This window comes from Ranitomeya variabilis, chromosome 2, assembly GCF_051348905.1.
Source record: "Ranitomeya variabilis isolate aRanVar5 chromosome 2, aRanVar5.hap1, whole genome shotgun sequence".
Taxonomy (NCBI): domain Eukaryota; kingdom Metazoa; phylum Chordata; class Amphibia; order Anura; family Dendrobatidae; genus Ranitomeya; species Ranitomeya variabilis.
In genome coordinates this window covers 489,027,365-489,041,524 of record NC_135233.1, presented here as the reverse complement: position 1 = coordinate 489,041,524, position 14,160 = coordinate 489,027,365, and the positions used below count along the sequence as shown (strand labels likewise).

The 14,160-nt window shown below is 42.5% G+C and overlaps 1 protein-coding gene across 13 annotated transcripts in view; it reads left to right on the top strand.

The window, feature by feature from the left end:
- Positions 1-14,160, top strand: part of BRSK2 (BR serine/threonine kinase 2) — a 210,830-nt gene that overhangs the window by 162,988 nt on the left and 33,682 nt on the right. For all 13 annotated transcript variants that reach the window (XM_077287893.1, XM_077287900.1, XM_077287899.1 and 10 more), the window contains one exon: positions 13,321-13,410. In XM_077287893.1, coding sequence (XP_077144008.1) covers positions 13,321-13,410 — 90 coding nt within the window. The remainder of the gene's footprint in view (positions 1-13,320; positions 13,411-14,160) is intronic.

The following is a 14,160-nucleotide window of genomic DNA, read 5'->3' as shown; positions in this document are numbered from 1 at the left end:
GTGCACAGTGATGTCACAGTACAGTGATAATACACACAGTGATGTCACTGTACAGGGATAATACACACAGTGATGTCACAGTACAGGGATAATGTGCACAGTGATGTTACAGTACAGGGATAATACACACAGTGATGTCACAGTACAGGGATAATACACACAGTGATGTCACAGTACAGGGATAATGTGCACAGTGATGTCACAGTAGAGGTATAATGTGCACAGTGATGTCACAGTACAGTGATAATACACACAGTGATGTCACTGTACAGGGATAATACACACAGTGATGTCACAGTACAGGGATAATGTGCACAGTGATGTTACAGTACAGGGATAATACACACAGTGATGTCACAGTACAGGGATAATACACACAGTGATGTCACAGTACAGGGATAACGTGCACAGTGATGTCACAGTACAGGGATAATAAACCCAGTGATGTCACAGTACAGGGATAATAAACCCAGTGATGTCACAGTACAGGGATAATAAACACAGTGATGTCACAGTACAGGGATAATAAACACAGTGATGTCACAGTACAGGGATAATGTGCACAGACATGTCACAGTACAGAAATAATAAACATAGTGATGTCACAGTACAGGGATAATGTGCACAGTGATGTCACAGTACAGGGATAATGTGCCCTGTGATGTCACAGTACAGGGATAATAAACACAGATGTCACAGTACAGGGATAATAAACACAGTGATGTCACAGTACAGGGATAATAAACACAGTGATGTCACAGTACAGGGATAATGTGCACAGTGATGTCACAGTACAGGGATAATAAACCCAGTGATGTCACAGTACAGGGATAATACACACAGTGATGTCACAGTACAGGGATAATGTGCACAGTGATGTCGCAGTACAGGGATAATGGGCACAGTGATGTCACAGTAGAGGTATAATGTGCACAGTGATGTCACAGTACAGGGATAATAAACACAGTGATGTCACAGTACAGGGATAATACACACAGTGATGTCACAGTACAGGGATAATGTACAAAGTGATGTCACAGTACAGGGATAATACACACAGTGATGTCACAGTACAGGGATAATAAACACAGTGATGTCACAGTACAGGGATAATGTGCACAGTGATGTCACAGTACAGGGATAATATGCACAGTGATGTCACAGTACAGGGATAATACACACAGTGATGTCACAGTACAGGGATAAGGTGCACAGTGATATCACAGTACAGGGATAATGTACACAGTGATGTCACAGTACAGGGATAATACACACAGTGATGTCACAGTACAGGGATAAAATGCACAGTGATGTCACAGTACAGGGATAATACACACAGTGATGTCACAGTACAGGGATAATACACACAGTGATGTCACAGTACAGGGATAACGTGCACACTGATGTCACAGTACAGGGATAATATACACAGTGATGTCACAGTACAGGGATAATGTGCACAGTGATGTCACAGTACAGGGATAATAAACCCAGTGATATCACAGTACAGGGATAATACACACAGTGATGTCACAGTACAGGGATAATGTGCACAGTGATGCCACAGTACAGGGATAATGTGCACAGTGATGTCACAGTACAGGGATAATACACACAGGGATGTCACAGTACAGGGATAATACACACAGTGATGTCACAGTACAGGGATAATGTGCACAGTGATGTCACAGTACAGGGATAATATGCACAGTGATGTCACAGTACAGGGATCATACACACAGTGATGTCACAGTACAGGGATAAGGTGCACAGTGATGTCACAGTACAGGGATAATACACACAGTGATGTCACAGTACAGGGATAACGTGCACAGTGATGTCACAGTACAGGGATAATGTGCACTGTGATGTCACAGTAGAGATATAATGTGCACAGTGATGTCACAGTACAGGGATAATAAACACAGTGATGTCACATTACAGGGATAATAAACACAGTGATGTCACAGTACAAGGATAAGGTGCACAGTGATGTCACAGTACAGGGATAATACACACAGTGATGTCACAGTACAGGGATAATACACACAGTGATGTCACAGTACAGGGATAATGTGCACAAAGATGTCACAGTACAGAAATAATAAACAGTGATGTCACAGTACAGGGATAATGTGCACAGAGATGTCACAGTACAGAAATAATAAACATAGTGATGTCACAGTACAGGGATAATGCACAGTGATGTCACAGTACAGGGATAATGTGCACAGTGATGTCACAGTACAGAGATAATAAATATAGTGATGTCACAGTACAGGGATATTGTGCCCAGTGATGTCACAGTACAGGGATAATAAACACAGTGATGTCACAGTACAGGGATAATGTGCACAGTGATGTCACAGTACAGGGATAATATACACAGTGATGTCACAGTACAGGGATAATACACACAGTGATGTCACAGTACAGGGATAATGTGCACAGTGATGTCACAGTACAGGGATAATGTGCACAGTGATGTCACAGTACAGGGATAATGTGCACAGTGATGTCACAGTACAGGGATAATGTGCACAGTGATGTCACAGTACAGGGATAATACACACAGTGATGTCACAGTACAGGGATAATACACACAGTGATGTCACAGTACAGGGATAATGTGCACAGTGATGTCACAGTAGAGGTATAATGTGCACAGTGATGTCACAGTACAGGGATAATACGCACAGTAATGTCACAGTACAGGGATAATACACACAGTGATGTCGCAGTACAGGGATAACGTGCACAGTGATGTCACAGTACAGGGATAATACACACAGTGATGTCACAGTACAGGGATAATACACACAGTGATGTCACAGTACAGGGATAACGTGCACAGTGATGTCACAGTACAGGGATAATAAACCCAGTGATGTCACAGTACAGGGATAATAAACCCAGTGATGTCACAGTACAGGGATAATAAACCTAGTGATATCACAGTACAGGGATAATAAACACAGTGATGTCACAGTACAGGGATAATAAACACAGTGATGTCATAGTACAGGGTTAATAAACACAGTGATGCCACAGTACAGGGATAATGTGCACAGTGATGTCACAGTACAGGGATAATAAACACAGTGATGTCACAGTACAGGGATAATGTGCACAGTGATGTCACAGTACAGGAATAATAAACATAGTGATGTCACAGTACAGTGATAAAGTGCACAGTGATGTCACAATACAGGGATAATAAACACAGTGATGTCACAGTACAGGGATAATAAACACAGTGATGCCACAGTACAGGGATAATGTGCACAGTGATGTCACAGTACAGGGATAATACACACAGGGATGTCACAGTACAGGGATAATACACACAGTGATGTCACAGTACAGGGATAATGTGCACAGTGATGTCACAGTACAGGGATAATATGCACAGTGATGTCACAGTACAGGGATCATACACACAGTGATGTCACAGTACAGGGATTAGGTGCACAGTGATGTCACAGTACAGGGATAATACACACAGTGATGTCACAGTACAGGGATAACGTGCACAGTGATGTCACAGTACAGGGATAATGTGCACTGTGATGTCACAGTAGAGATATAATGTGCACAGTGATGTCACAGTACAGGGATAATAAACACAGTGATGTCACAGTACAGGGATAATAAACACAGTGATGTCACAGTACAAGGATAAGGTGCACAGTGATGTCACAGTACAGGGATAATACACACAGTGATGTCACAGTACAGGGATAATACACACAGTGATGTCACAGTACAGGGATAACGTGCACAGTGATGTCACAGTACAGGGATAATAAACCCAGTGATGTCACAGTACAGGGATAATGTGCACAAAGATGTCACAGTACAGAAATAATAAACAGTGATGTCACAGTACAGGGATAATACACACAGTGATGTCACAGTACAGGGATAACGTGCACAGTGATGTCACAGTACTGGGATAATAAACCAAGTGATGTCACAGTACAAGGATAATACACACAGTTTTTGTCACAGTACAGGGATAACGTGCACAGTGATGTCACAGTACAGGGATAATAAACCTAGTGATGTCACAGTACAGGGATAATAAACACAGTGATGTCACAGTACAGGGATAATAAACACAGTGATGTCACAGTACAGGGTTAATAAACATAGTGATGCCACAGTACAGGGATAATAAACACAGTGATGTCACAGTACAGGGATAATGTTCACAGTGATGTCACAGTACAGGAATAATAAACATAGTGATGTCACAGTACAGGGATAATGTGCACAGTGATGTCACAGTACAGGGATAATAAACATAGTGATGTCACAGTACAGGGATAATGTGCACAGTGATAGTTACATAGTTACATAGTTATTAAGGTTGAAGGAAGACTAAGTCCATCTAGTTCAACCCATAGCCTAACCTAACATGCCCTAACATGTTGATCCAGGGGATGGCAAAAAAACCCCATGTGGCAAACTCCACCATGGGGAAAAAAATTCCTTCCCGACTCCACATACGGCAATCAGACTAGTTCCCTGGATCAACGCCTTATCAAGGAATCTAGTGTATATACCCTGTAACATTATACTTTTCCAGAAAGGTAGCCAGTCCCCCCTTAAATTTAAGTAATGAATCACTCATTACAACATCATACAGCAGAGAGTTCTATAGTCTCACTGCTCTTACAGTAAAGAATCCGCGTCTGTTATTATGCTTAAACCTTCTTTCCTCCAGACGTAGAGGATGCCCCCTTGTCCCTGTCTCAGGTCTATGATTAAAAAGATCACCAGAAAGGTCTTTGTACTGTCCCCTCATATATTTATACATTAAAATAAGATCACCCCTTAGTCTTCGTTTTTCCAAACTAAATAGCCCCAAGTGTAATAACCTATCTTGGTATTGCAGACCCCCCAGTCCTCTAATAACCTTGGTCGCTCTTCTCTGCACCCGCTCCAGTTCAGCTATGTCTTTCTTATACACAGGAGACCAGAACTGTGCACAGTATTCTAAGTGTGGTCGAACTAGTGACTTGTATAGAGGTAAAATTATGTTCTCCTCATGAGCATCTATGCCTCTTTTAATACATCCCATTATTTTATTTGCCTTTGTAGCAGCTGCCTGACACTGGCCACTGAATATGAGTTTGTCATCCACCCATACACCCAGGTCTTTTTCATTGACGGTTTTGCCCAGAGTTTTAGAATTAAGCACATAGTTATACATCTTATTACTTCTACCCAAGTGCATGACCTTACATTTATCCCCATTAAAGCTCATTTGCCATTTATCAGCCCAAGCTTCTAGTTTACATAAATCATCCTGTAATATAAAATTGTCCTCCCCTGTATTGATTACCCTGCAGAGTTTAGTGTCATCTGCAAATATTGAAATTCTACTCTGAATGCCCTCTACAAGGTCATTAATAAATATGTTAAAAAGAAGAGGGCCCAATACTGACCCCTGTGGTACCCCACTGCTAACCGTGACCCAGTCCGAGTGTGCTCCATTAATAACCACCCTTTGTTTCCGATCCCTGAGCCAGCTCTCAACCCACTTACACATATTTTCCCCTATCCCCATTACTCTCATTTTATGTAACAACCTTTTGTGTGGCACCGTATCAAAAGCTTTGGAAAAGTCCATATATACTACGTCCACTGGGTTCCCTTGGTCCAGTCCGGAACTTACCTCTTCATAGAAGCTGATCAAATTAGTCTGACATGAACGGTCCCTAGTAAACACGTGCTGATACTGGGTCATGAGGTTATTCCTCTTCAGATACTCCAGTATAGCATCCCTTAGAATGCCCTCCAGGATTTTACCCACAGTAGAGGTTAAGCTTACTGGCCTATAATTACCGAGTTCAGTTTTTGCCCCTTTTTTGAATATTGGCACCACATTTGCTATACGCCAGTCCTGTGGTACAGACCCTGTTATTATGGAGTCTTTAAAGATTAAAAATAGTGGTCTATCAATGACTGTACTTAGTTCCTGCAGTACTCGGGGGTGTATCCCATCCGGGCCCGGAGATTTATCATTTTTAGTTATTTTTAGACGCCGCTGTACTTCCTGCTGGGTTAAGCAGGTGACATTTAATGGGGAATTTTTATCACTAGTCATTTTGTCTGCCATGGGATTTTCTTTTGTAAATACTGATGAAAAAAAGTCATTTAGCATATTGGCTTTTTCCTCATCCTCATCCACCATTTCACCCAGACTATTTTTAAGGGGGCCAACACTGTCATTTTTTAGTTTCTTACTATTTATATAGTTAAAGAATATTTTGGGATTATTTTTACTCTCTCTGGCAATGAGTCTCTCTGTCTCAATCTTTGCTGCCTTGATTTGCTTTTTACAGAATTTATTTAATTTTCTGTATTTATTTAATGCCTCCTCACTACCTACTTCCTTTAATTCTCTAAATGCTTTCTTTTTGTCCCTTATTGCGCCCCTTACAGCTCTATTTAGCCATATTGGTTTCCTCCTATTTCTAGTATGTTTATTCCCATACGGTATATACTGTGCACAGGTCCTATCCAGGATGCTAATAAATGTCTCCCATTTTCTTTGTGTATTTTTGTGTCTCAGGATATTGTCCCAGTTAATTGCACCAAGATCCTCTCTCATCCGTTGGAAATTTGCCCTCCTGAAGTTTAGTGTCCTTGTCACCCCCCTACTACCCATCTTATTAAAGGTTACATGAAAACTTATTATTTTGTGATCACTATTCCCCAAGTGACCCCCAACCCTTATATTTGATATGCGGTCTGGCCTGTTGGTTAATATTAGGTCTAGCAGTGCCCCCCTCCTTGTTGGGTCCTGAACCAGTTGTGAAAGGTAATTGTCTCTCATAGTTGTCAAAAACCGATTACCTTTGCTGGAACTGCAGGTTTCTGTTCCCCAATCTATTTCAGGGTAGTTGAAGTCCCCCATAATGACTTCTCCTTGAGTCGCAGCTTCATCTATTTGCTTTACGAGGATATTCTCCATTGCTTCCATTAGTTTTGGAGATTTATAACAAACCCCTATCAGTAATTTATTATTTTTTCCCCCTCCCCTTATCTCCACCCACAGGGACTCTACATTTTCATTAAATTCACCTATATTATCACGCAGGATGGGTTTTAAGGAAGATTTTACATATAGACACACCCCTCCCCCTCGCTTATCTGTACGGTCATTTCTGAACAGGCTATAGCCCTGCAAGTTAACAGCCCAGTCATGGCTCTCATCCAGCCACGTCTCAGATATCCCCACCATGTCATAATTATGCTCCAACAACATTAGTTCTAATTCATCCATTTTGTTGGCGAGGCTTCTGGCATTAGTATACATGCACTTGATGTTACTCTCTGTACCTCTATTCTTTCTTAAATTACTAACTGTTCTAACCCCACCCCCCATGCCACCGCCACCCCCAACTTCCTTATTTGTGCCCAGGTCTCTATCTGCACTATCTTCCCCTCCTATAAAATGAATACCCTCCCCCCCATTCCCTAGTTTAAACACTCCTCCAACCTTCTAACCATTTTCTCCCCCAGCACAGCTGCACCTTCCCCATTGAGGTGCAGCCCGTCCCTAGCGTAGAGCCTGTAGCCAACTGAGAAGTCGGCCCAGTTCTGCAGGAACCCAAACCCCTCCTTCCTACACCAATTCTTGAGCCACTTATTAACCTCCCTAATCTCCCGTTGCCTCTCTGGCGTGGCACGTGGTACAGGCAGTATTTCGGAAAATACCACGTTGGAGGTCCTTGCTTTCAGCTTGCAGCCTAATTCCCTGAAATCATCTTTAAGGACCTTCCACCTACCTCTAACTTTGTCATTTGTGCCAATGTGCACCATGACCGCTGGGTCCTCACCAGCCCCTCCCAGTAATCTGTCCACCCGATCAGCGATGTGTCGGACTCGAGCGCCAGGTAGGCAGCACACCGTCCGACGATCCCTGTCTTTGTGACAGATTGCCCTATCTGTTCCCCTAATAATTGAGTCACAGTACAGGGATAATAAACACAGTGATGTCACAGTACAGGGATAATAAACACAGTGATGTCACAGTACAGGGATAATGTGCACAGTGATGTCACAGTACAGGGATAATAAACCCAGTGATGTCACAGTACAGGGATAATGTGCACAGTGATGTCACAGTACAGGGATAATAAACCCAGTGATGTCACAGTACAGGGATAATGTGCACAGTGATGTCACAGTACAGGGATAACATACACAGTGATGTCACAGTGCAGGAATAATAAACATAGTGATGTCACAGTACAGGGATAATGTGCACAGTGATGTCACAGTACAGGGATAATGTGCCCTGTGATGTCACAGTACAGGGATAATAAACACAGTGATGTCACAGTACAGGGATAAGAAACCCAGTGATGTCACAGTACAGGGATAATAAACATAGTGATGTCACAGTACAGGGATAATGTGCACAGTGATGTCACAGTACAGGGATAATAAACACAGTGATGTCACAGTACAGGGATAATATGCACAGTGATGTCACAGTACAGGGATAATAAACACAGTGATGTCACAGTACAGGGATAATAAACCCAGTTATGTCACAGTACAGGGATAATACACACAGTGGTGTCACAGTACAGGGATAATCTGCACAGTGATGTCACAGTACATGGATAATAAACACAGTGATGTCACAGTACAGGGATAATGTGCACAGTGATGTCACAGTACAAGGATAATAAACCCAGTGATGTCACAGTACAGGGATAATGTGCACAGTGATGTCATAGTGCAGGAATAATAAACATAGTGATGTCACAGTACAGGGATAATGTGCAAAGTGATGTCACAGTACAGGGATAATGTGCAAAGTGATGTCACAGTACAGGGATAATAAACACAGTGATGTCACAGTACAGGGATAATGTGCACAGTGATGTCACAGTACAGGGATAATAAACACAGTGATGTCACAGTACAGGGATAATGTGCACAGTGATGTCACAGTACAGGGATAATGTGCACAGTGATGTCACAGTACAGGGATAATGTGCACAGTGATGTCACAGTACAGGAATAATGTGAACAGTGATGTCACAGTACAGGGATAATAAACACAGTGATGTCACAGTACAGGGATAATGTGCACAGTGATGTCACAGTACAGGGATAATGTGCACAGTGATGTCACAGTACAGGGATAATAAACCCAGTGATGTCACAGTACAGGGATAATACACACAGTGATGTCACAGTACAGGGATAATAAACACATTGATGTCACAGTACAGGGATAATGTGCACAGTGATGTCACAGTACAGGGATAATACGCACAGTGAGGTCACAGTACAGGGATAATAAACACAGTGATGTCACAGTACAGGGATACTGTGCACAGTGATGTCACAGTACAGGGATAATGTGCACAGTGATGTCACAGTACAGGGATAATGCACACAGTGATGTCACAGTGCAGGGATAATAAACACAGTGATGTCACAGTACAGGGATAATGTGCACAGTGATGTCACAGTACAGGGATAATGTGCACAGTGATGTCACAGTACAGGGATAATGCACACAGTGATTTCACAGTGCAGGGATAATAAACACAGTGATGTCACAGTACAGGGATAATGTGCACTGTGATGTCACATTACAGGGATAATAAACACAGTGATGTCACAGTACAGGGATAATAAACACAGTGATGTCACAGTACAGGGATAATGTTCACAGTGATGTCACAGTACAGGGATAATACACACAGTGATGTCACAGTACAGGGATAATACCCATAGTGATGTCACAGTACAGGGATAATGTGCACAGTGATTTCACAGTACAGGGATAATACGCACAGTGATGTCACAGTACAGGGATAATACACAGAGTGATGTCACAGTACTGGGATAATACACACAGTGATGTCACAGTACAGGGATAACGTGCACAGTGATGTCACAGTACAGGGATAATAATCCCAGTGATGTCACAGTACAGGGATAATAAACCCAGTGATGTCACAGTACAGGGATAATGTGCACAGAGATGTCACAGTACAGAAATAATAAACATAGTGATGTCACAGTACAGGGACAATGTGCACAGTGATGTCACAGTACAGGGATAATGTGCACAGTGATGTCACAGTACAGAGATAATAAATATAGTGATGTCACAGTACAGGGATAATGTGCCCAGTTATATCACAGTACAGGGATAATACACACAGTGATGTCACAGTACAGGGATAATGTGCACAGTGATATCACAGTACAGGGATAATGTGCACAGTGATGTCACAGTACAGGGATAATGTGCACAGTGATGTCACAGTACTGGGATAATACACACAGTGATGTCACAGTACAGGGATAATACACACAGTGATGTCACAGTACAGGGAAAATGTGCACAGTGATGTCACAGTACAGGGATAATAAACCCAGTGATGTCACAGTATAGGGATAATACACACAGTGATGTCACAGTACAGGGATAATGTGCACAGTGATGTCACAGTACAGGGATAATGTGCACAGTGATGTCACAGTAGAGGTATAATGTGCACAGTGATGTCACAGTACAGGGATAATAAACACAGTGATGTCACAGTACAGAGATAATGTGCACAGTGATGTCACAGTACAGGGATAATACACACAGTGATGTCACAGTACAGGGATAATGCACACAGTGATGTCACAGTACAGGGATAATACGCACAGTGATGTCACAGTACAGGGATAATACACACAGTGATGTCACAGTACAGGGATAACATGCACAGTGATGTCACAGTACAGGGATAATACACACAGTGATGTCACAGTACAGGGATAATAAACACAGTGATGTCACAGTACAGGGATAATAAACACAGTGATGTCACAGTACAGGGATAATAAACCCAGTTATGTCACAGTACAGGGATAATACACGCAGTGATGTCACAGTACAGGGATAATAAACACAGTGATGTCACAGTACAGGGATAATGTGCACAGTGATGTCACAGTACAGGGATAATGTGCACAGTGATGTCACAGTACAGGGATAATGTGCACAGTGATGTCACAGTACAGGGATAATGTGCACAGTGATGTCACAGTACAGGGATAATGTGCATAGTGATGTCACAGTACAGGGATAATGTGCACAGTGATGTCACAGTACAGGGATAATGTGCACAGTGATGTCACAGTACAGGGATAATGTGCACAGTGATGTCACACTACAGGGATAATAAATACTGTGATGTCACAGTACAGGGATAATAAATACTGTGATGTCACAGTACAGGGATAATGTGCATAGTGATGTCACAGTACAGGGATAATGTGCACAGTGATGTCACAGTACAGGGATAATGTGCACAGTGATGTCACAGTACTGGAATAATGTGCACAGTGATGTCACAGTACTGGAATAATGTGTACAGTGATGTCACAGTACAGGGATAATGTGCACAGTGATGTCACAGTACAGGGATAATAAATACTGTGATGTCACAGTACAGGGATAATGTGCACAGTGATGTCACAGTACAGGGATAATGTGCACAGTGATGTCACAGTACAGGGATAATAAACCCAGTGATGTCACAGTACAGGGATAATACACACAGTGATGTTACAGTACAGGGATAATACACACAGTGATGTCACAGTACAGGGATAATAAATACTGTGATGTCACAGTACAGGGATAATAAATACTGTGATGTCACAGTACAGGGATAATGTGCACAGTGATGTCACAGTACAGGGATAATGTGCACAGTGATGTCACAGTACAGGGATAATGCACACAGTGATGTCACAGTACAGGGATAATAAATACTGTGATGTCACAGTACAGGGATAATGTGCACAGTGATGTCACAGTACAGGGATAATGTGCACAGTGATGTCACAGTACAGGGATAATAAACCCAGCGATGTCACAGTACAGGGATAATACACACAGTGGTGTCACAGTACAGGGATAATACACACAGTGATGTCACAGTACAGGGATAATAAATACTGTGATGTCACAGTACAGGGATAATAAATACTGTGATGTCACAGTACAGGGATAATGTGCACAGTGATGTCACAGTACAGGGATAATGTGCACAGTGATGTCACAGTACAGGGATAATGCACACAGTGATGTCACAGTACAGGGATAATAAATACTGTGATGTCACAGTACAGGGATAATGTACACAGTGATGTCACAGTACAGGGATAATGTTCACAGTGATGTCACAGTTCAGGGATAATACACACAGTGATGTCACAGTTCAGGGATAATACACACAGTGATGTCACAGTTCAGGGATAATACACACAGTGATGTCACAGTTCAGGGATAATGCACACAGTGATGTCACAGTACAGGGATAACGTACACAGTGATGTCACAGTACAGGGATAACGTGCACAGTGATGTCACAGTACAGGGATAATGTTCACAGTGATGTCACAGTTCAGGGATAATGCACACAGTGATGTCACAGTGCAGTGTTGATAAGTAGTACATCATTAATACAAGGTTGATGCTAAGGCTACTTTCACACTTGCGTTTTTAGCAATGCGTCGTTTTGGGCAAAAAACAGATCTTGCAAATGTGCCCGCAGGATGCGTTTTTTGCCCATAGACTTGTATTAGGGACGGATCGCGAGGGATGGCCACACGTCACGTCCGTCGTGTGACCGATCCGTCGTGTTTTGACGGACCGTCGTTTCAAAAAAAGTAACATTTTTTTTGTCCATCGCGGTCGCCTTTTTTTTACCGCCCCCTCCTCCCCGGACTTTAGACTGGGCAGCGGATGCGTTGAAAAACTGCATCCACTGCCCACGTCGTGCACAAATTTCACAACGTGTGTCGATACGTCGGCCCGACGCATAGCGACGGACCCATACCAACGCAAGTGTGAAAGTAGCCTAAGAGAGAGAACATTATACACAGGCGATTAACACATTTATATCATAGTACAGGGATATAAAGCTGAGAGATAATGAACACCATGATGTGAGTGTGGAGAAAATAAACCGTAATGTTACAAAAAATAATGCCACTGTTTGTTCTTTCTACTGTGACAGAGGAACCATAGACACCCATAGGCCATATCATCTCTATACAAAGGTCTCATCTGTGAAGGAACCCTGACAGATCATTGGGAGGATAGTTGTTGTTTTGTTATTAGGTAACGAGTGGCCAGTGCTCTGATACCAGAAGGCAAAATTGATATTTCCTCGGCATGTTCTATGTGCAGATTGCCGAGTGCTGTCATTCGGACATGTCATGAGCTGACATATGTGGTAATACATTTGCCATAATCTTTGCTCCCTTCAGGTCCCAGCAGGAGGTTTAAACGGGTTGTGGAGACAATACAGACCCAGCTCCTGAGTTCCCACGAGCAGCCATCCGTACTGCAGCTTTCAGGTGAGAGTCGACTGAGAGGATAGAAAGAGTACCAACTGTACAAAATGACCTAGGATGTGGCCAATGTGCAAGTGAACTGTTCCATCCGTGTCTGTATGGTGAGGACATCACAGGTAGACTGAATAGATGTAAGTGAAAAATTCACAAGAACCAAAGCCATCCACCCAGAGGACTATTTGTGCTCCATATCATCAGATGTAGGCTTCACTGTACAGAGTATTAAAGAAAAATCTTCCTCTGGCTACCACATCTGCTATTTAAAGGAGTTGTCTGATTTAGGAAACCAATTTTCCAACATCTAATTTTGAAGTTTTGAGTTAATACTATGGGATCCCTGTTCAGGATCCTTAACCCTTGTAAAAGGGCATCTTGTGTTCTGGAGGACTTGTTCTTACCTCCATTACACAGAAATCACATTTATTTGAATGGACTCTGTGTAATTCTTCACTTCACCTAAGGAGGCGCTGCAGAGTTGCTGTCTGCCTATCGTCATGATGCCATACTAACAAGTCAGGATGGACAAAGGGTTCTGTTAGAAGGGCCCCATAACGATGACGATATACCCTGCTGTTAGGACACCCAGTGATTGGGTGTAATCCTGGGAGTGTGCTCAATTCCCCTGCAGCGCCTCCTCAGAGGAAATTAAGCATTACACGGTACCCACTGGAATGAAAGTATTATTTATGTATTACAGAGACATATCTGCCAGTTGTATGTGGACACCTTGTGAGTAACCGTCTTCTCACAGGT